The sequence below is a fragment of the Panthera uncia genome, chromosome B1, assembly GCF_023721935.1.
Source record: "Panthera uncia isolate 11264 chromosome B1, Puncia_PCG_1.0, whole genome shotgun sequence".
Classification (NCBI taxonomy): Eukaryota; Metazoa; Chordata; class Mammalia; order Carnivora; family Felidae; genus Panthera; species Panthera uncia.
The window spans coordinates 114,823,125-114,850,083 of record NC_064811.1 but is presented as its reverse complement, the minus strand read 5'-3'; the positions used below and the strand labels follow the sequence as shown (position 1 = coordinate 114,850,083).

General features: G+C 37.5%; 1 protein-coding gene across 5 annotated transcripts in view; it reads left to right on the top strand.

The window, feature by feature from the left end:
* The first annotated feature begins 1,159 nt into the window (after positions 1-1,159).
* Positions 1,160-26,959, top strand: part of SLC7A11 (solute carrier family 7 member 11) — a 131,687-nt gene continuing 105,887 nt past the window's right edge. For all 5 annotated transcript variants that reach the window (XR_007457911.1, XM_049631188.1, XM_049631187.1 and 2 more), the window contains exons 1-5: positions 1,160-2,070; positions 6,082-6,208; positions 10,565-10,680; positions 18,820-18,945; positions 22,435-22,534. Coding sequence is in view for 4 of the 5 variants with exons in the window: in XM_049631188.1 (XP_049487145.1) it covers positions 1,794-2,070; positions 6,082-6,208; positions 10,565-10,680; positions 18,820-18,945; positions 22,435-22,534 (746 nt within the window). In the remaining variant the exon portion in view is untranslated. The remainder of the gene's footprint in view (positions 2,071-6,081; positions 6,209-10,564; positions 10,681-18,819; positions 18,946-22,434; positions 22,535-26,959) is intronic.

The following is a 26,959-nucleotide window of genomic DNA, read 5'->3' as shown; positions in this document are numbered from 1 at the left end:
AATGGTTCTGACCTTCTTTCTCCACGCTGCTTTCCTAGTGGCTATTTCTTTCTTGCATCCTCTGGACCTCCCACCCACCTCATCCCCCACCTCTTGCACACAAGTTTTTTTGTTTGTTATTCTTGTTCAGACATTTCGAAGTATATTTAATGGTGTTTGTAAACGTAGCTTCAGGATAATGATAAAGTCAAATTCTTTCCACTGCATCTAAAACCACCTACAACCACAGCCAAAAGTGATATCTAGAATGAAATCTGGCCATTTGCAACAATATGGACAGAACTGGAGGGTATTATGCTAAGCAAATTAAGTCAGTCAGAGAAAGACAGATACCACATGATTTCACTCATATGTGGAATTTGAGAAACTTGACGGATGATCATAGGGGAAGGTAGAATTCCTTTTCTGTTGGTATTTGTTTTAGGGACACTAGATTCAGAAAGTTAGTAGGGTTTTAAAGTGTTTTGCCTTTCTTACCATTTTAAGTAAACATTTTAATCTCAGCTTATATTTTCAATTCATTTTAAATTTATAATCATGATATAACAATACTTCATACATGTTAGAAAAAAAATCATACCTAATATCATCACCTTCCCAAACTATTATTCTATGTGTTCCTTTTTAAGTTTTTGCTATATGCATAGTTTTATGTCATTGTAACTACTGCTTAATTTTAAAATTACTTTTTTTTTTTTTGGTAATTCAATGAAACAACATGCAAATGAAGAATATGTATCTTTTACTTTAGGACGACACCTAGAGCTGATGAGAATCAGAAAACAGCTGTTTTCTGGAGTCACTGTGATTTTTAAATTTGTCACACTCAGGTAGTGACTTTAAATACAAGTTTACTACTGGTAGCAAGAAATAATTTTTCTCTTTTAATGTTGAGTAAGTCTCACAGTTGTATGTCTGACAGCAACCATACAGAATCGGTCTCGCTTGACTGTATTGTTCAGAAACCCAAAGTAAAAAAAAAAAAATAAAATAAGCAGAAAACATGAAATCTCAAAATGTTTTGTTATAAAGAATGCAGCTTTGGGTTACGCTCTATTATCAAGACAGCTGCGCGTGACATGTCTTTATACGTAAGTTAAAAAAGAAACTCCTCGCAAAGCAGTGATCATTTCCTGTTTCATTTTTCATTTTCTTTTCGCGCGAAGAGCTTTTGTCCCTCACTAGGAGTTGCTTTAAATCTCTGGGAAGGTCTGTTCCGAATTTACTCCTCCTGGATTGGTTAAGATCCCTTTTAAGTGTGTGCTTTGTTCTCTGAAAAGCTGAGGTCAGTTGAGCAACATGCTGCTAATGTTTGGGGGGGGGAAAAAGAGCTGAGTAATGCTGGAGCCTTCTCATGTGGCTGATGCAAACCTGGAGAATTTGCATCATCATTAAGCTGGAATAAGTTGGTGTGACAGGCAGGAGCTTAAATACCAGCCCACGAGGAAGCTGAGCTGGTCTGTAATGATAGGGCGGTAGCAGCAGCCGCAGCCGCAGAGGTAGAGTCGGAGGTGGTGGAGGAGCGAGAGCACCATGAACACACAGGTGTTTCTGAGGAGTAATCAGAGAGCTGTGAAGGAGAAAAAGGCACCTTTGAGTTTTTACCTGTGAACACAATAGCCCTGAGAGAGACAATCTGAAAGCAAAGAGGAAGAGATTTGGTCAGTCACACCAAGAGAGACCAAAGTGGAAAGTTTTGGGTTTTGTTCTTGTTTTTGTTTGGTTTTGTTTGGTTTTGTTGCTGTTGTTTTTTTTTTTTCCCTGTGTTTCCTTTTTCCCCGCGTGTCACTACAATGGTCAAAAAGCCTGTTGTGTCCACCATCTCCAGTGGAGGTTACCTGCAGGGGAATGTTAATGGGAAGCTGCCTTCTTTGGGTGGCAAGGAGCCACCTGGGCAGGAGAAAGTGGTGCTGAAGAAGAAAATCACTTTGCTGAGGGGCATCTCCATCATCATTGGCACGATCATTGGAGCAGGAATCTTCATCTCTCCTAAGGGCGTGCTCCAGAACACGGGCAGCGTGGGCATGTCTCTGATTATCTGGACAGTCTGTGGGGTCCTGTCTCTGTTTGGTGAGTGCAGCTTCTTCTCTGGGGGGTATGTCTGTGGAGCCGGGCAGTTTGCTCTCTGGGAAAGCAAAGAGTACTTTTTAAGGAGTGAATGAATGGCAAAGGCTACGCCAGAGGCTCTGATTCTTGTTGAAGTATGCGAACTACCCAAACACAGCGTCCACTGTTGGCAGGATCCTGCATTCCACCGACTTGCTTCCACAGCCCCTACTCTCTTCCCCTGACTCCGACAGACTCTTTTCTGACTTTTCCCTGTGGCCATGAGAGCAAAGGCTCACTTTGATGACCTGGGAAAATAGATGCGAGCTTTCTGTACCGGGCAGTGGTTCTCAGTGACTTGTGTTTGAGGGATCTTGGCAGCTGGCCCGCCGAATGAAACACCTGTGAAGTGAAACCCGGCATGGCCTATTTAGACACAGAGCTTAGTATTCAACAGAAGTTTGACAGTGTTTTTATTGGCAAAATAAACCGCGGGTGGGGGGGGGAGGGCAGTCTTCTTCTTTTTAATTTTTTAACTTGGCGTGCTTGTCCATTGCTGCTATTATTTCAAAAGTCCTTGCTGTGGAAATGCGTGTGGCGGCACATAACTCAATTCCTGTGATAAGTGGGAATATTGCAAGGGTCTGAGCGCATTTCAAAGTTTTTCAATCTCTCGTCTCTCCCTGTCACCCCTAAATGTTTGCAACATGAATAGTAAAACCGGAACTGAGTGTTAGTTTGCTGTGCTTGCCCAGATCTACTTTCTTCATTTATAGTTCACTGGGTCTTCACGGATGTAGATAACTTGCCCGCCTGTTCACTGAGTTAACCTGCACAGAACTAGTAGTAGAAGAATGACTATTAATTTTGCTTCAAGTTCTAGATCTCTTTTGTTGATTTGATATTGACAGCAAAGAGGTAATAGATACCTTTCACGGGGTGCGCAAGTTACTAGAAAGCTACCCGAGTTCCTTACAAAGGTGACAAAAGCTGGTGAATGGTCAAAAAATAAAATTTTATCTACACTATGGGGGAAAATGTCCAAGATGTATCTGCTCTTTCATGGCAACCAGTATGTTTTAATTCCAAAAGGCCCTGCTCTTTAAAGGTACTAACAGAAAGCTTTGTCTTAACTCTAGGACTAAGTACTAACTCTTGGTCCTACCTGTACCAATCCATTCATTCTGAAGGCCTTGTGGTGTTTTAATGCATTGGTTTGGGTATTCATCTAGAGAAGTCAGATTTCCATCAGGAAGAAGTAAAATTCATTAAAACAACGCTATGGTATAGAAAGATGTGTAGAAGAATTATTTTAGGTTTTTAAAAAGAGTTGGTGGTATTCTGTATGGTTCTGGCATGTACATTTATAGACAAAGAGAAACCTATTCATTGCTCTTCTTAACTGACTTTGTGCACCCTCAGTCTTTACTCTTCTACAAGTACTTGTAAATTGAGAATAAATCAATGTCTGATAGGAAAAACCATAACCAATTTCCTGGACTTTTCATACTTCTATACATGCAGCTCCCATTATGTGATTCGATTTTTATACATAATAAAAGGTTATTCACATATAGTAAAATGAATTGCTGTGAGGATTGAACTAGTTAAAATGCTATTCCACTAGGAAAATATGGTTCTGTGTAAGTATATCAACTCAAGCAGAAGCTCAGGAAAAAAAAAAAATGTTAAAAGGACTAGCTCAGGTTACATTTGAGTTGATATTCTTTGATTACTAATCCCAGGGAGCATGCTCCTGTATTAATCTTCTTATCTGTATTTACATTTTATTTGTCACTTAAGTTCCTAGGAGCTTTTTGACAGGAGTGCCTTCCTAACAGGAAGCAAAGCAAAATGTAAGGAAAACAAATACTTTCTCTTAGAACTCTAGAACTCGGGAACTATGAGTAAAGAATCTGTATATTTGGTTTACAATTTTTTTAAAGCCAGGGTCAATACATGGATTTTTACATCTTGTTTTGAACTTTTTTCATCTGGGTAAAATGGTTATGGAGCTTGAGACTTTTAAATGAAAATCTCATTCCTCCCGAACTCAATTTAAACCTAGGGCAACCATCCTGGAGTTTCAGCAAAGCAGACACAGGTCTAGGTATTGATTGTCTGGCAATAAATTCTGAGGTACTTAAGACTTTCCAATAACATTTTATATGGGAAGCTCTTTTATACAGGCTACCAACATGGTGACTGGTTTCCACCAGAGTGAATTGCAACCAGTTACAATTAGTTACAAATAGGCAAACTATATTAGTGGTCCTCAAATATTAATCTGCAGACTAGGTGTTTTAAAATCATCTGTATAGGGGTGCCTGGGTGGCTCATTTGGTTAAGCATCTGACTCTTGACTTCAGCTCAGGTCATGATCTCATGGTTCATGAGTTCAAGCCCAGCATGGGAGTCTCCTTGGGATTCTGTCTCTCTCTCTGCTTCTCCCCTGCTTTCTCTCTCTCTCTCAAAATAAATAAAAAAACTTAAAAAGATAATAAAATCATCTGTACAAAATTTAAAATAATAGACTTGTTTGGCTCTCTCTGTTGGAGAGTTTGGACTGACTTCGTAGCGAACAAATTGTAGGGTATGGCCTTAGATTCTGTTTTCGTGTGTATGCTTTTGTGTGTGTGGAAATTTACCCTCAGGTGATTCTGATACAGAGCTAGGTTTGGGAATAGGATCAACAATACTAAGATATAACTGAATATCCAAATTTTATACATGTTGACAGTTCTGCATGAAGCTTTACTATAATAATTTCCCACACTTCTAGTCTCTGAAGTAGTTCAAGCAAAAATCTGTGTTACATTTGAGTACTTTGCGGAATGAATAGAATTTTTCACGTAGTACCAAGATGTATTTTTCATTTTCTTGGTAGTTAATTGCTCAAATTAATAGGCATATTTCATGAAGTATTCTCAATGTATCAGGCCCAGTACTGTCCTTGGAGCCCAATATCGCATTTATAAACACAACTCCCTTATGAGGTAAGAATTGAGATCTCATTTTATAGATAAAGAAACTTACATTTGGGGAGGTTACATAACTTGCTCAAGCCCATGTGGATTGCATTGCTAAATGTTAAGATGGCTAAATGTTTATAATTAATTTTACCTAATATACATAAGTTATAGCATCTCGTTTTATTTTTTTATTTTTATTTTTTTTAATTTTTTTTTCAACGTTTTTTTATTTATTTTTGGGACAGAGAGAGACAGAGCATGAACGGGGGAGGGGCAGAGAGAGAGGGAGACACAGAATCGGAAACAGGCTCCAGGCTCCGAGCCATCAGCCCAGAGCCTGATGCGGGGCTCGAACTCACGGACCGCGAGATCATGACCTGGCTGAAGTCGGATGCTTAACCGACTGCGCCACCCAGGCGCCCCTAGCATCTCGTTTTAAACAGTATGTTCTTTTAACTACTCAGAAGTGTAGTCTTCAAAAAATATCCAAGAAAATCTTTTCTAGAAATAGAATATTGGAGTCAAAATTCATTTTCTTGACAAACCATATCCTACAAATTAAATGAAGTCTTGCAAGGCCAAGAGTCTATACTTTTCTGAAGCACAAATAAATTTTGTTAATTTTGATGTGCAACAGAAATACCATTTATTAAAAGGATTCTTAATATAATAAGGTCAATTTGGGATAATTCCTTGTCTTGGTGTGTAGTTCCTTTAAAAATAGGTTGGTATTATTGGCATCTATCTTCTCTTTTTCTCAGGTTTGAGATTCATAATTCTTAATAATATGATATTATTTTAGAAGTTTGTCTTTACCATTTCAAATAAAATTACATTGTTTGAACAGAATGAACTAGATCTCAACCATGCGGAAGTTAGAAAAGGAATTTGATGGCTCCTAACAATCAGATGACTGTTAACTTCTCTTGAAATAAACACCTCACTCAGACCAAAGGATGTAGTAACATGTTACCTAAACATAAATATTGTTGCATCAACTCTACCTTCGGATGACTAATTAATATTTTAATTTTGTACCTTTTTTATTATGAATACTTCACAGGAGCCTTGTCCTATGCTGAATTGGGAACAAGTATAAAGAAATCTGGTGGTCATTATACATACATTCTGGAAGTCTTTGGCCCATTACCAGCTTTCGTACGAGTCTGGGTGGAACTGCTCATAATACGGTGAGAGCATAGATAAGAAAACAGTTAAGGAAAAATAAATCCATTCATTACACCCTTCTTTAAATCATCTTAATTGTTTTTAACTGATTAGAAATATGTGTGTCATGTGACTATGTTGTAAACATGTCTATTTCAGGATGTGAAATCTATGATAAGATACCTCTCTCAATGTTTTGAATGCAGTTTTCTCACTGGCAATAGTTCTCAGTTCCTGCCAAACTTTTAAAGTGTCTGATTTTCTTTAATATTCAATTACCTTCTGACATTTCTAGAAAGTATGTTGACTCGAAAGGATACGAAGCATCAAAATCCACCTTGATAAATCATGCGTTTTGACTGGCCAGACAAAATTAAATGTTATGCTAGTAGGTGGAGTTTTTCTTCCTGTAGATTCCATTGTCTTTTAACTTTCCTCAATTGTCGTGACTAGGAAACTTCTGTGCCTAACAACTTAGTGTGTCACTGAGTTTTATACTTTGCACACAAAAATGACTTGACATGAATGACTCATTTCCTCTTGTTAAGCAAATCAGCGAACTATAGTTGCCAGAAAAAAAAAAAAAAGCTTTATTGCTGTAAAAAATTGTCTTCATTTAAAATCCAAACAAATATTGCTAAGTCACTCTGAATAGCAAATTTCCTTTCACATTGTGGGAAACCTGTGATGTCATGTGTACAGTTCAGAGTAACATGCTTCCTTAAGGTAACTGCTGCCATAAGATGTGACTTACACATCCTGATTGTAGAGCTTAACGGTAATAACTGGAGAAACTTGTTCTTACTGTAAACTTATCAGACATACACAGCTGAGAGCGCCAGCGAGCTTTTATCCTAGTATTTGGGGCATAAGTGGCAAATGCAGGGCTAATAAGTATCGATTTAACACTAGCCATGATTTTTATAGTCATAGGCATTTCTTTTTTAACAAAGAGCTTAGATTGGTATTTACTTCTCTGTTAAGTCTGTTCTCATTTTAGACAATTCTGCATTATTTAAAACTTGTTATAATGAAAATAATATTAAAGAAGTATTTTGTTCCTTTTCTAAAATCTGGGATTTGCTTAGGATGTACCTTCTGCTCTTTTTTGATTTATCTGAATATTACTCTTCAAAGGTTAACCTAAATCTTACCTCTTCCACAGTTAATTTCCTGGTTACCCTAGTTTCTATTTCTTTTCTCTCTTAATTCTTCTGAAAAAAATTCAGTCTCCCATTTTTATTTGGCATTCAACATATCTTGTGTTCTTACTTAATATGTCAGGTGTCTATGTTCTATTTACCCATTGGAACTACAGGCATTTTAAGTGCATAAGACCAAGCCTCACACTTTTGAAACCATTATACTTCTTAATCAGTGTCCTGAGCATTATAGACAGTAAATTCTTTTTGAACAACAATATTAAAGTCTTTTTGGACAATTTAATTCTTTTTGGCTGAAAGTTTAAGGTTACAATATTTTGGATTTGACATTCTCAGCATTCAAATGAAGACACTTGGGGCACCTGGGTGGCTCAGTCGGTTGAGCATCTGACTTCAGCTCAGGTCATGATCTCACAGTTCACGAGTTCCAGCACTTTGTTGGGATCTCCACTCTCAGCAAGGAGCCCACTTCCGATCTTCTGTCTCCCTCTCTCTACCCCCTCCCTTGCTCTCTCTCTCTCTCTCAAAAATAAATAAACATCAAGTGAGGACACTACTTATTCAGGGTGCTGGGCTGTTAGGATGGTGGGCGCTTTGGAGCCTGATATAGCTGCACCTGAATCCCTCTTCAGCTAGGTATATATTGCATGGCTTTAGCTAATTACTGGGCATTGTGATGAAGGTGATCATTGTGTTCACAATAGCACAGATACAGTGTTCATTCACTTATTTATTCATTCCTTAAACAGCTACTGAATGGTGAATGGTAAGTTAAAGAGACTGTAAGTAACAAAAAAAAAATAAAGAGACTGTAAGTGGAATGACCCACAATTCTTGCTCCCGGGTAACTCATAATCAAGTGTTATTTACATTGCAAGACAGCTGCTTCATGGGGTGTGTGTGTATGTGTGTGTGTGTGTGTGTGTGTGTGTATGTACTGACAGAGGAAATTATCCAGATATACTCTAGAAGCTTTTTTTAAAGGGTTCATATATTCCTTTGTAATAAGAGACTCCCATTGCCTGGTTGGTCTTCTAAATAAACAGAGTAATGAATGACTTGTGGAGTGACAAGATACCTAGGTACTTTAATATTTCTCATCTGCTCATAACACCCAGGATGCCTAAATACTTAAAATTTTGCTTCAGGGTAAATCACTCTTGTCAGAAATAATCTGTAGAACACAGATTTCAAGAAAATAAATATCATATATCAGTACATAGCAGGGTCATTAGATGATTGAATTCACACATTAACCATATATTCAATGTTTATTTGGTTTCTACTTACGATAGATACTATACTAAACACTGGCAAATAATAGTGACTAAGATGGACACAGTCTTGAACTCATGATCCTCAGGGTCATGTGAGGGAAAGAGTTATCAATCAAGAAATCACATAGTGAAGATAAAGTTGCTATTGTGATCAGCACTATGAAAGGGAAGCCATGGGCCTTCGTAAGGGAGTATACTCAGAGACCTCTCACCCAACCGGAAGGGTAAAGGAATTTCCCTGGGCCAAGAAAGACTGAACAAAGATATAGGGTATAAAAAACTACCAATGAGTTGTAGGGGCTCCCGGTAAAGGGTGTTCAGCTCCTTCCAGTGAGAAGAAGCAAACTAAGAGGAAGGGAACACTTAGACTAGATGTAGCCTTCATGGAAGGATTTTGCATATTCTGAGCATGTTTTGAAAGCACTAAAATGAGGTGATCAGATTTTAATTTATGCATCAAAAATTTACAAATGATGAAGAACAGGAAAAACAGTCTTTTGTTGGGGTAAGGGAGAAGAGGGGGTCCTTGGGAAAAGAAGAAAATGAAAAAAAGTATGGTGCTATTGAGTACAAGCAGGCCAAGTTTGGAACGTGATTGTGGTTGGTTTTCTGACAATCTAAGGTGTTGGGCAACTATGAGAAGAGAAGCTGAAAGAGAAGAATGGCATGAGAAATTAGATAATTTCATGAACTTGCCTGTGTATTTAAAGAATATATACTCATACATACATGTATTTAAAGGCACATGTAATTTTCTCATAGAAATATTTGAAGAATTAAAATAGAACGGTTTCTTACCTATTTACTATAAACCTGCACTTATTTCATTTTCTCATTCATGTTTTCTCAGTTGTATAAAATTACAAGAGCATTTTTACTTTTTGACTTTTACTTTGCATCTAAATATTTCTAAGAAATTAAGAATAATCATTTGCCTCTTCACGCTTTTGTCTGTACTAGAAAAATAAGAACATAATGTTAAGGACATAAGCATGTATTTTCAATGAATACTTATTAATACTAATTTTTAAATCTGAATTTTGGGGGCCCCTGGGTGGCTCAGTTGGTTAAACATCCGACTTTGGCTCCAGTCATGATCTTACGGTTTGTGAGTTCGAGCCCCGCGTTGGGCTCTGTGCTGACAGCTCAGAGCCTGGAGCCTGCTTCTGATTCTGTATCTCCTCCTCTCTCTGCCCCTCCCCTGCTCATGCTCTGTCTCTCTCTGTCTCTCAATAATAAATAAACATTAAAATTTTTTTTTTTTTTAAATCTGAGTTTTGTATTCATTTTCTTGACTGGGCTCCAACTCATTAGATCTACACCCTTAACCCATTCATGTTGTGGCTGGAGTTTAGTTGTTGACCAATTTTTTTTTTTTTAATGTTTATTTTTGAGAGAGAGAGAGAGAGACAGAGCACGAGTATGGAAGGGCAGAGAGAAAGGGAGACACAGAATCCAAAGCAGGCTCCAGGCTCTGAGCTGTCAGCACCGAGCCCAATGTGGGGTTCGAACCCACGAACTATGAGATCGCGACCTGAGCCGAAGGTAGACGCTCAACTGACTGAGTCACCCAGGCACCCCTAGTTGTTGACTTATTAAGAAGACTGCTTCTTGTATAGCCCAGTTCTGCCAGGATCTCAAATAATAAACTAAATTTTTAAGGAAAAAAAAAAAAGTCAAATATAGGAGAGCAGGGGCAAAACTGATAGCACCCAGTCTTGCTTCCATGAATATGTGAAGTGTAAGTTAGCCACCAAAGTTATAGGCAATATTTCATTTGGACTATCTGTGACAACCTAATCAAATGTGGAGTTTGGAAAACTATAGGCTTTCCTATTTAACATGTTCTATATATTGAATAACATTACCTCAAGGTAGAAAAAGTTTAGCAAAGATGCTATTTATTTTTTCCTTTGTTAACCTGAATATTCTTTTCCAGCCCTGCAGCCACTGCTGTGATTTCTCTGGCATTTGGACGCTACATTCTGGAACCATTTTTTATTCAGTGTGAAATTCCTGAACTTGCAATCAAGCTCATTACAGCCGTGGGCATAAGTGAGTATCATAGGTCTAAATATGAAAAAGAAAAAAAAAAAGAGCAAAAGTGATTGATAACAAAGCTTCTTTAGACATATATGATGGGATGCTTTCCACATCATGCTCTTTTCCCTTCAGTTCCTTGCCAAATTTATGTTGGAAAATAAAGAAAAGATTAAGGATTTGGAGTGATCCCTGGTATTACGTTACATGCCAGTTTTGCCTTGGGTCAATAGATATGATGGCTAATCTTCTGATATAGGCAAACAAAAACCACCTTATTAGTAAAATAACAGTTCTCGTGGAGTACATGAGAAGAGAATTTTACAGATGAAAACCCAATTATTTCAAGGGTTTTTGAATTAGAATTTTATCCTTTCTCACTGATAACATGTTACGTGATAACTCATTCTCACGGAGTGCTGTTCATGTGTAGGGTGTGTGCATTGTGTTGATATATTTTATACTGTCAGCAAACTGTCACTCTCAGTGTTACGGTTTTAGCTGCCCGTTGATGGTCACGATAAAAAGTCTTCTTTTTCATATTCGCTTAGTAGTAGCACTTCTCAAATTGGATCTCCAAGTTAGAAATTTGTTCACGTTTATCACTGTGCCCAAATTCTGGATAGTTTTTAAAAGAAATGGAACAGGGGAACATGCACAACATTACCTAAGCGATGTGAAGCCAAACCTTTGAATAGTATGGGAAACAATAATACTTCTAGATGCTAATTGGCTCAGTTTGAAGAATCAATATGATCGTGTTTGATTAAGTTTGAACTATTTGGAAATAGCAAGCAACGCAGGAATAACTAATTGCATACTTATGAAGAATTTTCAGTTAGGCATGTCTAAGGTGTTTCAGTACAACGATGAAGAGAACAATGTATGGTGAGTGGTTCATTTGCAGGAATTACACGTAAAAATATCTCTAGTGTAGATACATGTATTTTTGAACTTAGGTTCATCCTGGATTTCCTACTTTATCCACCAAACATGTACCCATTCTTCTTCTGTGAAATCTCTGAAGAAAGACAAAGAAAAATACTCAAAGTACATATATCTGAGTTTGGGAGAGGTAATGGCAAACTGAACTCATCATGCCCTTCATGCACACTGTAGATGTGAGACTCAGGGACAAATCATTTAGCCTTTCACATCTCAGTATTCTTACCTGCAGATCCTGTGGAGTCTCAGAGAGTGTTTTGTGAGGATTAAATGATATTCACTGAGACAATGTATGTGTAGTGTTTAGATCATGCCTGCAATTTATTCAGAACAATTACAAATGGTAGCTATTTATACTCTTGTGGGAAAACATCATTTGAAGTTCCATGAGACCGGGGGCCCTTTTACTGCCATATTTCCAGCCCTTCTCATGGCTCCTAGTATGGCGTTTGTGTTCAATAAATATTTGTTGACTGATTTTTTATGCGGAAAGATCTACGAAATTTTCTCTAGCAGAAAAGTCTACTCGTTAAACCTGGAGGATTACACGTCTTCAGTTTTCTCACACAGCAGGACAATGGTGGGAAATGAAATACAGTTTGCTCAATGTGATATTCAGAACTAATACCATGAGCTTTTGTGGGATGAACTATCTTAGCATAGTAGTTACAGCTTAGGCTTTGAAGGCAAACAACCTGGAGTTGAAACTTAGTGTCACAATTTCTTAGTTGTGTGATTTGGAGCTAAATATTAAACCTTCTTAAGCATTACTTTTATTTATTAGTAAGATACCTGTGAAAAGATAATCTGTCTTGGATGGCTGCGGAGAGGTGAAATTACATCAGGTTTTTAAGGCCTTTAGCAAAGTGCCTTGCCCATAGAAAGTACTTAATATATCTGGTGTCCCACTGAAGGATTGGACTAATAGCCATTATTGTAACCATTTTATTCTTGTCCCTCAAATAACTGAGGCAGAATCATACCGTGATTATTTGAAAAGAAGACAGAGGTCATCTCTTTGAGAGATTTGTAAATTTACAATAAAAGTTTTAAAAGGTATCTCTCGTGTGGGCGTACGTATTTCTCAACTTAAATAAAGGTTATGATTAGCACGGGTTCAGTAGATTTTATGTAAACATAAATCTATAAATATTACCTGCTTTGGACTTGAAATGAGATAGATAACAGCAATATATTACTATTTTGGTAAGTCTAGATGACTCTTTTTCCTTATCCCAATGCTATTACACTTTTTTGGAAGGAAAATCTGTATTTTGCAGGAGGAAATGGACACTGTACAGACCAAAATTTTGTCACTATTATAGGGAAGGATAACTACGTGTGTTCTAGTTTACCAAACTCCAGTAGTAGAGATTGGTGGTAAAATAGTTCACAAAGCCTGCGTTAATCTTGGATGAAACTAGACATTTTCTTCCATTTTTGCCATTGTTTATAACATCAGCTTAAAAGTTTTGATGTTCCATTTGCAAGCTTGAGGCTGTGAGGAATTGGGTTCCTATGATTTGGAGATTTCACTGAAAGAGAAAACAAGGTATTGTTATGACTCAGTGTGGTAGGTAATGTAAATCGGTGGTCTGTCTGGGACCGTGAAACTAACTTTAAGAAGAATTTAGCTTTAATGGGGCAACCAACCAGGGGTGGAGATGGAGACAGAGAAGGAGAAACGTACCGGGGGGGCAAATCTTTCACATTCAAGTTGTTACATGTGAGTGTGTGCTAAGGGTGGAAGGTTGGTGAGACGTAGAAAATAGAGTTTAACTGCATGAATTGCTTCCGTGTATTCTTTAGGGAAGGAAAGAGTTTGTGATCATTTGAAATGGCTAGTTCAAGTGTAGAAAAGAGAGGAAACCTGAAAGATCTTGCTACAATCAAGTCACAGAAAGAAAGATTTCAAGTTTTGTGAAATGTTGACCAAGCATTTGAGAAGGGACGCTGGGGTAGGAGTGGGCAGTTACTGAATGCTAATCGATCTGCCCTTTGTTTAAAGTATTGGACTTCCTTGCTGTCAAATTAATAAAAATGAAAAGGTTTTGCTTATCCCAAATCCTTTCCATTCGAGTAAACATGTCAGGCACAGGGAAGTCGAGCTGGGAAATCTTAGGCATTCGCATCAGGTGCTCTCTGCTAGCCCATTGTGGACATTACTCCCTTCTGTGCGACATCATCAAGTTTCACTGTCCTTGTGGCTTTGGTAAAAACTGAAGGATGTTCAATACTTAAAATGATATCCAGTCTTTTGTTCTGGTCTCCTGAAACTATTCCCTATGTAGGTATACAATTCAATGGCAGAATATTATGGTAAAAATACTTTCTTTAAAATATGAAATCTAGTGCCAGATCCATTCCTAACAATCTTCAATCCCAACTTCCTTCCTGGCTTAGTGTGTATAGGTGAGTAAAGAGCCCCACCCTGCTTCTCACACCTTGCGGGAATAATTAGAGGAAGGAAGAAAATAACACCGTGAGTGCATTATAAGAACAAATTAGCCACTTCCATTACTATATGACTGTACTTTCTTTTCCCAAACTGTTTTCCTGCCATCACTGAATTGCATGAAAGAAAATCCAGGACCAGTTCTGAGTTAGCATTTCAAATATAGCTTGTGGAGTGGTTTTGCTTAAATATTCTGAAGACTGGCTATGCCTACACCTTTTTTCACCATAGCTAAATTGCCAAGACAATGAGTTCTTAGGTAGGTATACATGGTATTGATATATATAAGGACTGAAAAATAATAACCATATCCTTCTGGAGGATGACAAACAAAATGTGGGAAATTGCTGCCAAGGTAAACATGAACCTTAACAGCGAGAGGCAGAGCCACTAGGAGTTTGAAAGGACTAGGTATATTAGTGAGATCATGTCTTTGGAGCTATTCCTGCATTATCACCTGTGAGCTAGGGGTAAAAGTGTGGACTCTGAGGTCAGTTTACCTAGGCTCCAATCCTATCTTCACACTTACCTGTGTGAACATGAGCGAGTTAAATGCTATCTCAAGTTTCAGCTGCCCATCTGAAAAATTATGCCAGCAATGATGGTGACCACATCATAGAGAGATAAGGATTAAATAACATTATCCACGTAAAGTCTTTGTACAATATCTGCCATATAGTAATAGTTTACAATTATTTGATGCTTGCATTTTTATCCCAGGCATTGAGATCCTAGATCTCTCTGGTTTTTAAAGATGTTTATAGCTAGAGGGGCTTATCCTCTCTGAAATTAGTACGTTCAGGCAATGAATGCTAACAAAGAGAGTGGTAACTCAGGCAGATGTTATGAAAACCAGTGGACTGATCGACTTTAACTCACCATGCAGCATCCCTATATTTTATCGATTTAGCGTGAAACAGTCAGAAGCCAGAAGCCAGAGAGAACCTGAACCTGAGAGAAAACCCAGTATACCCAGCTTCAGTAATCTCACTCTGCAAATCCAAAGATAGACTTGAATAGAGAAGTGCAGACAGAAAACCTTGTCAGTCCTTAAATCCCAGTGTAAGTCCTTCGCGTTCCCCTAAACATCTTCTTCAGATACAGCTCCCTTCTAAACATGTATTTCTTATCTCCAGGGCCGGTTGGTTGGTGGGTCAGTCAGTTGGTCGGTCAGTCTGTCTGTCTGCCTACCTATCTATCTTTCATTCTTGCATTTCAGTTCTTAGCAGACTCACTATAAGTAAGTAAATAAAAATGATATATCACGGTATTTTCATTTGGGCAAGAGAAAAAGCCAAAGTTGATATAAATATTTTCTAATTGTGAAATTTACAATTATTATTCAAATGAAGTAAAGCTAAGTAGGACCACAGAACTTACTCAAATTTCTTTTATTACAATGTGGGTAGATAGTCTGTATAAAAACAAAGAAGATATGATGTGTTTCAGAAACACAGAAAGCTCTTGCATTTAGTGAATCCCAAATCCCCTTTTCAATATTGTTGGATAAGCAACATATGTAGACTTAAATTTCTGTGTAAAGACACATGATGAAGCAGCATTTCTAGTCACTTGAGGACCTTCACAGTGCCTCTGTACTTGCTGCCTTGTTACTTGTTAAGCCTTATCCTTCAGGGTCATAAAGGTACATCTCAGCTGGAATTTGGTGCACCAAATAATGAGTGCAATGTCTGCATGTTCAGATAATGTGAGGTTTTGAGAAACCTTTGAGAGAAATCAGTTTTAACCAGAGTTTTTTCTTCAGCTGCCTGAGAGGAAAGCAAGGTGAGATTATCAATTCATAAGATTGCTTTGATTTTTCTAAGAACACTTTGCAAAGTATAAAAGAAAACCCCAAATGCTCACTTTTTTTCTCTTTCAATAGACATTAAGACTTACACTCTTTATGAAAGTAACAAATCCCCTTTCCTCTTCTCAGATAGAGGTTCCAAAAATAAGAATGCCTCTTTCTCTTTCCCCGCTCCCTCTCTTTTCTTTCCCTCTCTCCCTCTCTCCTTTCTCCCATCCACCTTTATTTTCTCCTTCCTCCCTCCTTCCCTCCCTCCCTCTTCCCTTGTCTTGTCTTGCCTTGCCTTGCCTTGCCTTCCCTTCCCTTCCCTTCCCTTGCCTTCCCTTCCCTTGCCTTCCCTTCCCTTGCCTTGCCTTCCCTTGCCTTCCCTTCCCTTCCCTTCCCCTCTTTCTCTTTCTCTTTCCTTTGTACTTTTTTTCCCTATATACAACTCTTTTCTATTGTGGAGTACTTTCAGAAATAGTGTTTCAGGTTTTAGGAGCTCTATTTAAAAGAAAGCAGTGCTCTTTTGTTGGTGGTAGGAACATGAGTCCAGTTTTTTTTTTTTTAGGTCAGTGTTGTCCCTTTAACTAAATAATGCTCTTCATATGATGACTCATTTATCACAGTCATTTGTATAGAAAAAAAGAAAGGGATAAGTGGATGATGAAGTGGGGAACAGAGCTGCATTAAATTATTTCCAACATATAAGTGCTTTATGTTGGAGAAAGAAAAATAATTTTATTTTTTATCCTTCCTCTGACAAAGTAATGCACTCTGCCATTAACAATGGACCTGCTTTTTTTCATGTTTTTAGCTTCAAACATAGGTAAAATATTTCCCTTAGCCTCGCATGGATCCTATATGGGGTTCCAGCCTTCCTGATCATTCTTATCATTACTCCTTTGAGACATTTCTTCATTAGTAGTCTCCTGTTTAACTTTGTGTGGGATATCCTGATCCCTTATTTTCCCATTTTTGAGATTTTTCAAAAATGAAAATTGCTTTATTGATTTTCACTTTAAAAAGCTGCAGGTCCATTATAAAAATTATTAAATGTAGAAAAAGAAATACAAATTGAAAATTACTGACTATTCCATCATCTATAAATACCTTCTGTTAATGTTTTGGTAAACACTGTTTCAGATTCCCCCCCCCCCCCTTTATATCTCTCTGCCTTTGTGTCTCCATTCATCCTTCCATCCATCCATCCATCCATTCTTCTCTCTGTAACTTGCTGTATTGGTCAGAAATATATCATGAATATCCTTTCGTGCAATACATATTTAACTGCATCATGATTTTAAATGGTTACATAACAAATCATTAAAAAAAGTGTACTTTAGTCTTCCTTTAGGGGTCTAGGTTATTTTTAAATTTTTGCCATTACTGTATATGTTGTATGTCGATAACATTTCACTGATTCTAAAATTCTGAAATGAGCTAGTGATTATATGATGCAGTGGAAACTATGGAGATAACCGATTAGTGTAGAATATGAATACTTCCTATTGCAACTTGAATTATAAAAATCCTGTTTTGTTTTATCCCCTGAGAAGTATATTCATACATTTGTGTTATTTGCTTAGGAGGGATACACCTTTTTAAAAATAAAGCTTAAAGATAATAACTGCAAATATCAGGTATGAAACAGCTTTGGAGGGGTGGTTAACACTGAATATTAACTATCAGAAAGAGCATAAAGTTGAATTCCATGGTCTAGAAGAACCTCTAGAAGTTATTCCAGCAGAGGATAGTAGGCAGAGTCTTAGAGTATCATCATTCATTTCATGCATTCTTCCCTGAAGGTAGTTTTTTTTTTTCTTTTTTCTTTTTTAACTAAGGATCCAACTCAATCATTTATTCAATAAAACTGTGTTGATTATCTTTCTGGGTCAAATATAGAGTTGAACACAAGCAATACAGAGATCAAATGTACTTGTTCTAGTCTCCAGATTCTCATGGTCTACCACATGGGAAAAGTGGATAGTTGAGTGCTACTCAGGAAACTAGACAGCATCAGTAAGAAAGGGAAATTCTGCTGGCTTTAGACCCAAGGTGTGTCCTAGACTGGGAACTCTTTTGGACTCATTAACTTACAACTTTTTTTTCCAAGTCCCCAAACACATTTTGGAAGCCTATATTTTTTTTTTAATTTTTTTTTTAATGTTTATTTATTTTTGAGACAGAGAGAGACAGAGCATGAATGGGGGAGGATCAGAGAGAGGGAGACACAGAATCTGAAATAGGCTCCAGGCTCTGAGCTGTCAGCACAGAGCCCGACGCGGGGCTTGAACTCACGGACCGCGAGATCATGACCTGAGCCGAAGTCGGCCGCTCAACCGACTGAGCCACCCAGGCGCCCCTGGAAGCCTATATTTTTAAGGAAGGTTGAAAGTCAGTCGTTCATGTGCTGATTGGAAACTGGAGAGGAAAACCAAAGAGTGCTAGATAGGGCTAGTTTTGAGAGTGAAGAATAGAGTTGTAGCCAACTTCTGGACATCTCACCCCTTCTTGAGTGGTTCCATACTGGCAGGTGCATATGGGTAACATCATCACAGGAGGAAATAGTCGCCTGACCTACCAAGCTAGAAAGTCATATTCAGCAATTTGATTGAATATTGTGATGACTTCAGGGTTTTGTTAGAAGATACTTCTATCTGATTTTTAGGAAGCTATAATATATGTCCAATCTTACTGACATATACAAAAAATGAGATAAATTTTTACTGTCCATTGGTTTTATTCAAGCATCTCAAACCTCAATGTGCATAAAAACCACCTAGAGATCTTGTTGAAAGGTATCTATTAGGTCAGGGGCAGTGCCTGAGATTTCACATTTCCAAAATGCTTCTAGGTAATGCCAACTTTGCTGATTAATGGATGGCACTTTGAATAGCGAGGTCTTCATGTCTTCATGCCAATGAGAATTCACCTTTTGTAACTTTCATTTATTTGTTTGCAGCTGTAGTGATGGTTCTAAACAGCATGAGTGTCAGCTGGAGTGCCCGGATCCAGATTTTCCTAACCTTTTGCAAGCTCACAGCAATTCTGATAATTATAGTCCCTGGAGTTATGCAGCTAATTAAAGGTATGGACTGGAAAGTAAATGCTTTTTAAAATACGTATCTGCTTTTGATCTCTTCTAGCCCTAACTTTTGCTTGTACTAGCAGAATCCCTTAATTAGTCTCTGCTTGTGGAACTTAGACTCTATACTGTCATCTAATTGATTCGAAAGACGGTTGCATTGGGGTGTGTTGGTATTTACAGCTGAATGGCAACAAGAAGATTAAGACTGGGCCAGGCAACAAAATAAGGCATTAGTGAATTCTCTCCATCTATAAACTCTTTGGAGTGAAACTCAAAGTGGAAAAAAAATTGCAATTAGTTTTAACTACAGATACCTATATCCTCTTAGTTTTACTTTAAAATAGTTCAATAATAGTAATAAAGACTAGAGAAGAAAGGATATCTGGAAAATGATGAAAGATGACCAATAATTCTCTTACTCTATGGCTATTACTGCTTTTATCTTGAGAATAGAGTCTTGACAGAAAGGGAGTCAGATATGGGACTAGCATTCCTAAAAACCAAATATTATCTGACAAAAAAGTTGTAAAACTTAATTTTTATTGTTACATTAACAATAATTAGGAGCTGCTAATTGTCCATTTATGAATAGAAGATCTTAGAACTGTCCTGGCTCAATGTTCGCATCAAATCCTGCAACTTCAGCCAACTCAGAGGAGATACGATAAAGATTTTAATGCCATGGCTTACACTAAAGAAAGAGATGACATGAGCTCGCTCTTCCAATTCACATTGGTCCCCATAGAGCTAGCCTGCTCATTTTATCTGATCAATTAGAAATGCAGAGAAAATAATCTGTTTTATTGCTGCTTTCTTTTTCTGGGCTAACTCGTTAGTCTTCTGTAAGGGGTTTCTTCCATTTGTGGAAAGTGCAGAGACTCTGAGTTGTTGACCCTACTTTAGTTCTAGTTTAGGTTCCAAAAGATGATGTACTATTCTTTAAAACTAAGATTTTTTTTTTTCTTTTTGGTGTAATATAAGACTGTAGTCATTTTTTTTCCACCTATTGATATATGTATGAAGTGAGGTTTTCCAAAGGTTATTTTATTGCAAATTCCTTAAGAGCAGAGATCACAGTGTATTTTTTGGATCGTTTTTGACACTTGAAATAGAATGATCTTTTAATTAATGCTTATGCTATCAGTGCTTAATGTGAACAGGCTTCCTCTTCTAGTTCACCTAGTAGAGAAATACCGTAAGAATATTACTACATTTAAAGTAAATTTTAATATTTTGGAGATCATATTTAGCAAGTGTATTTACTCTATTACTACAAAATGTTGATTTTCTTTCTAACTTAATCACATATTTTTCACATTAATTTGAAACTCCAGGAAGAGAAAAGCTTTATTGATACAGATTATGCACTTATTTCCACTCTAATAAGATCTTGAAAATATTTGTGTGGTCTATATTTATTTATGAGGATTTGGTAAACTTTCCTTTGAATATTAGGATTTTCATATTCCTGAGACCTCTGTTATGCGGTCAAAATATTCCTGAAGTTTAGAAAAGCCTGTCTTTTGTAATATTTTAAAAATGACATTTTTTAGGATTTATGCTTTAGGACCTGGTCTTTAACAAAGTTTAGTTTCTCTTCTTGATTATTCAGTACTGTACTCTTAGAATATTATCTCTTTTGGCCAAGGAGACAATAGGTCATGATAAAAGAATATTCAATAGATATTTTTATCTGAGCCCCAGTATTTATATTTCCCTTCTATGAGGTATTTCTAAATTCACTGTGTCATTTTTTTTTTAAATGAACTATATTTTGGAACTGGACACTTTGAGGGAAAAATTATTTAGCACACAATTCAACTTTCTTTGTTTTTGGTCTCAAAACTCATACTTATTATATTAATATATATTGTTGTCTGGGCAACCCAGGTAAGAATTGAGATTTGAATGAAGAGAGAGGGTCGTAATCACATACATCATCCAACTTCCATCCTCCTTTTATTTACTTAAGTGAAGACCAATTTTGAAACAAAGTCACATTTCCCCTCTGGGTGATCTCATTTGCTATTTTCTTTGGGAAAGAGACTTTTTTTGTATTTAACTTTGAATATTGGCTGAATAAATCTGAATTTTGGTAGGGTTTTTCTTGGTAGTTATCCAAAGATACACACGAAAAAGGCCCAGTATCATTCATGAAGTAGGGAAAAATGTTAAGAATTAAAGCATTCAATCCACATGTTAATGCATAATTTGTTAAAATCTATCCATTTTAAAATTTAGTATAATTCCTTTTCAGTGTTTGTAAAAGGAAACTACGTCATTCTCTAAGACGTAGTATTAGTGGACTTTCTCCATAAAGGCCAGACAGTAAATATTTTCAACTTTACATGCTATACAGTCTCTGTCATGACTACCCAATTCTGTTGTTGCAGGGTGAAATCAGCCATAGACTGGTAATATCAATCCTAATACACAAACAAGTAGGCCTAGCTGTGCTCCAATAAAATTTTATTTAACACGGAAGCTTTGAAAGGCCAGATTGGGTCCACAGGGTTTACCAACAATGGTGGATGCCTAATAGATTACAGGTTGAAAACAGAAAGAAGAAAGAAAGTTAAATGATATGAGAAGGTGGTTCTTGGATTTTTTTGCTACCTCCTCATTTAGAGTAGACCTGTCGATATTTCTTTCCAAGTATAGAAGACAGAGCAGTCTGCCAGCAAGATGAGACACTTTGGCATGAACATTATTTTGAGTTAAGAACAATCCAAACACAGTAGGTTCAGGAAAAACTTTTTACCCCATCCTGCTTATACCAGGAAGAGAGCTATTAACAGAGATTCTTTTTTACTTAAGAGACTCATCTGCATAACAGGGCAACTTTTGTTTTCCAAACATCTCCTTTTACCTTCCTACAAATGTCTTTCTCCCCTTTGTATCCTCAGAATGCTACCCCTCTTCTTAGCTCATCTAAGTGTCATACTGTCTCACTGTCTTTGGAATCTCCATGTCTGTGGAGGTTCCCATATGTACGTTTACTAAATTTGATTTTCTCCTGTTAATCTGCCTCATGTCAGTTTAAGTGTTAGTCCAGCTAGAAGGATATGGAAGGGCAGAGGAAATTCTAGCTTCCCAACACAAGCTTTACATTATCTTCATTTAAAAGAATTCTACTACACTCCTATGAACTATAGCTTACAGAGTATTCTTTAGTCTTCTTTCATGCTCAAACTCTAAAAGAGCAGAGGCACACTCAAACAAGGAAATGGTTTTTAAATGCTATTTTCCTCTTTGCTATAATTTTATTAGAAAAGAAATGTGAAGTAGTTAGTGTTAGTGGTGATCCATATACTTTTGGGCCTCCTTCTCTAGAACGGATAAAGTATTAATAGATAAATCTGGCAATGAGCAGGGAGTGAGAAATCTGGACCTGGAACAGCATAGTTCATCCCCAACCCTCCCATTTCTTTCCCCATGTTTATGGCTTATTCTTTGAAAAGTCCTAAAATCTTTCTATTCTCATTGCAGGGCAAACACAACACTTTCAAGATGCCTTTTCAGGAAGAGATGCAAGTATCATGGGGTTGCCACTGGCTTTTTATTATGGGATGTATGCATACGCTGGCTGGTAAGTTGATATCTCTAGATCTGGTGGTTTGTATGGTTCATTAATTCCTTCAAGTAGTTTGGCTAAGTGCCAAGCAAGGTGCTAGACAGTGTGAATAACCACAATCCAGCACAATCTACTTTTTCTTAAAGTGAGAAAGATGGTGTGGCTCCCTCCACCAGGGCAATTACTGTGCATATGACTTAACGTAAACATAACTGAGTTTTTCAGTCAAGGTGACTATTAGATTTAGCCTGGTGTTGTAAAAAAACAAACAAATGTGGGCCTTAATGTTACTGAAAGATCTATCACAGCCATTAAGTCAGGAAACAAATGGGTGAGCCCTGGTGCATGTTGCCAGGACCAACTGCTCCATCCTGGTGACTCCTGAGGGGGCTGGACAAATTGAAAGTACACCTCCTGGGCTGAGCTTGCCAACGCTGTTGCCGAACAAACTTGGATAAACGTGTCACAAGAGAAGCCAAATGCAATGAGGGTTTGGAAAAGAGGAAGAGAGAAATTTGTTTTGGGTGCTGGCAGCGGGGGGAGGTGACAAGCTCAAGCGTTAACAGTCCGCCTCTCCACCGATAAGAAGGACACCTAGAATTTTATAGGGAGAGGTTGGAGCATCTGTGCAAAAGAGCGGACAGTGGGTATGTTTTCAGTCCATGATCATGGGTAGGGACTGGGATGTGTGGGGTGTGGTCTTCTAGGCATTCCGTTGCTATCAGGGCTTTTCTGGTCTGGTGGTTAGAACATTCTGGTCATTGCAAAATGTCTTTGTCAATGCCTCAAGAAAGTGCGATAAGAAATAAGCACAATAGGTTTTAGTTAGAGCATGAGTTAAATGGTCTTATCTATTTCCGGTTTTAACTGCTGGGGTCTATGAGCAAGAGGGCTTGCTGACATTAAGAACCAATACAAATCACTTAGAAGTCTGTATCAGTGAGGACATAACAGTGCCACGGGAAATTAAAGATGAGTTCTTTGCTTGTCAAAAGGCCTTTCAGCTGAAGCTCCAAGGTTGTTTGTGAATAGTGATTAATTGATTTTTCTCTGCTTTCCCATGAGAATGAAATAATTCAGATATAGAAATAAGTAAGATGTACCCAGGAGGTAAAATGATACTCTAAAGGCAGGGTAGGAAAACTAAGATAATGAAATTAGGCATACTAGATAATCTACATTTTACTGGTTCTTACAAATTCCTTAAAATTTCCTCCACATTTGAAAAATAAAGTATGCAGCAAAAATGATGAAAATCACTCTGCCATGGGTACATTGCCTTTGTGCTTTCCAACTGTGATAACCATTCTGGTTGAAGCATTAGAACTTTGTTTCTAATTTATGCCTTACTTTATTCAATAACTTGAATAACAATACTCATGGATAAGAATGGGATTTTTCTCTAATTAAATTTTATCGATGTAAGATTCAGTTGAAGTGACTATTACGAGAAAGCCCACCAGGTAGCAAAGTATTGCTTAAGCATCAAAATCTTTGCAGTAAAATTAAATTTCACAGTTTTGGCATAAATAGTGGCAAAATCTCTTTATTATTATTATTTTTGGAGCTAATAGTTGTACAATTTTAGCTATGAGAGTGTTCTGTAAACATAAAAATAGTATCAGGAAACCACACTAGCTCAAAAATTATGTAACTGCATTACAAATGCAAATAAAATGTACTTTCATTCCTTTACTTTTTAGATTTGTACCTTCCAGCTAATGCATGGAATATAAAGATGTATTTCAAAATAAATGGAATGTTTACCATATAAATCTCAATGAATTATGAAAATACAGCATTAGAGGAAAATCGGGAGGGTACAGGGACTTAAAAAAAAACTTTAACCTAGCTTTTGAAAGACATTCAAAGATTGTAGCTCTAAGGAGTATAGTGTAAAATATTTGTATATTCAAGAAATATTCTTATAGCCATTGTGTGTGTTAATCTTGAATCACACAGTATATTTGAAATCTTTTTATTTTTGTCCAAAGCATAATGTGATGCTGGGCAGAGAGAACAGAGTTGTGATCACAGGGTTCGTAGCAGAATCAACTATTCTATGGCCATTCAGCTTGGATCAAAGCTCTGGTGCCCTGGGGCAGCAGCCAAGCTACTGGGAAGGGCACCCGGAGACCAGAGTGAAGTGGGGAAGTGATAGAAGCTTTCAGCTAGAGCCAAGTGTTGGGAGCCCAGCAATATTCACTCAGGAATGTGGAATGTGGAGACAGTCACAAGGGAGATTTGATTAATTCTATTGAATGAAGTTTCTTTTGCCTGTGACTACCATGCATCTGTTCCCACGGAATCTTAAAATACTCTTCTACCCAACTCACTCTCCCACTACCAGCACCAAATATTCGGGTCTCCCGCTTCATGTAGAGCAAACCTTCTCCACTTCTGTAGGCTTTTGAGAGCTGATCGATTTCTCCATTTCTCTCACTCTTTTCATCTTGAATTATCTTATTATCTGAATATTTTGTTTGATTGGTGCTGAACCCCACATGTGCCTCTCGTTAAAAGGATTTAAGAAAGCAATTTAGGTGATACGGATCAACTTTCTTTAGCAATGCATGAAGTGGGCAGTCTCCACTTTCAAGAGTCCAGAGAAGTGCAAAATGGGATGGAAGACAGGGAACTTTTATAGGATGGGCTTAAATTAGAATTAATTAGAATTCTTAGAATTGTTTCAAAGAATAAGGAACAAGAAAGAGAAAGATAGAAAATGAATAAGGAACAAGGAAATAAAGATAGATCCCAGAGTTGGTGTTTGGGGACTGAGTGCCCTATCTTGGGCCTAGAAGTTTATTTCAATTTCCGTTTACAGGGAAAGTGGGGTTTACGTGAACTTTTGTTTATACTTTTACGCATATAATCCTCATATCCACTCCCTATTTTAAAGAACAGAAAACTGTTGATTTTCTCATATTCTTAAGGGATCAATTCTAGTACTAGAAATTAAGGCCAGGATTTTAAATGGAATGTTATCTGATACAAGTGGTTTGTGGAGAGACAGATAAGTAACTGTATTTCTATAACAAGGTTTTTATGCTACCTGAATGCTGCTTTGTGGATAGGCAGAAATAATCTGGTTGTTAATCTATGGCCATCAGTCTTAGAAAAAGGAAGCTGTGTTTAGAAGAAACAGTTCTGTCAGTTTGGAGTTCCAGAGGAAAAGTTAATATCTGGCTGTAAATGGAACAAGATGGAGACTAAAAGAGTTCACAGAGACGGGTGTTTATTCCCTTCCCAAATGTGATCCTGCCTCTCTGACCTCTGTCTGTCTTTCACGGTATAATTACAAGACTAGGTGGTGGAATTATAAATGAGGCACTGTAAATGAGCCTCTGCTCTCTGTGCTGCTGCTGTGACAACGTTTGATGCAAACAAAAAGTGTGGGGGGCATTGCAAATAAGTCAGACAGAAGCAGCCACTGTCATCAGAACTCAACCACCTAGGGTGTAAGTAAAAGCAGCAAGACCTTTGTTGTCCAGGAGGCCTTGCTCTGTTAGCAATTCAACTCCTCCATGGTGAATGGGAAAAAGATCCTGCCAAACCTTGGGTCTGAATAAAGTAGGCTTTTGGCCATGAGGAGTGCAGAACCTTTTTAGAATGATGAAAACTCCTTCACAGAAACATGATTAGGGGGAAAGAAATCATTAACCCAGCCAGGTCACAGAGTTGGGTCAGAGCAACTTTAATATCATTGCCAATGTCTGCATTCAGAGAGATAGGTCTGCCAGTGTTCCCTGTGGCCCAAGGGAACTCAACCAATTTCAGTCCCATATCCTGATCCAAAGCTAAATATTGCTTGGTGGGATTTTTTTTAAACTGTGTAATAGAAAGTTTTCCGGTGTCTTTCTTCTCCCTTTTAAATCCTATCCTCTAGTGGATTTAGTCTTTCGAAAGCACCTGCTGGGATTATTTTGTACCATTGTGTCAAATCTAATCTAAAGAATAAGCTTTTTTTTAAAAATAATTCACATAGTTGGGTACTGGGATGCATTCACAGCTTTGTGGTGCTTTTTATACACAATTATGGAAGAGCTGAAACAATAGATCTTGTGAACATTCTCTAGAGGCCTTGAGGAGATGTACAGCAAGGAGAATGCTATGGACTCATTGCTGGAAACTAGGAGAGCATAAAGGTGTATTTCCCATAGGATGTGAATGTTTGGACCAAAATAGGAAGCTTTCTCCTTTGCACCCCCACCCAGCCTTTTCCTTTTCTCTATTCTCTGGAGCTATGGCAAATATTTCAAATTGTGGCCTTTCCCCCCCCCCCCCCCCCCCCCCACAAATGTTTCCTTTCTTGCTGTAAACATTGTTGGAAAACACCAGTTTCTAAAACAACTGTTAAGAAGGAACTGGATATTTTTGACGTGAGAAGCCTGGAAACCTCTCTCTCTCTCTCTCTCTCTCTCTCTCTCTCTCTCTCTC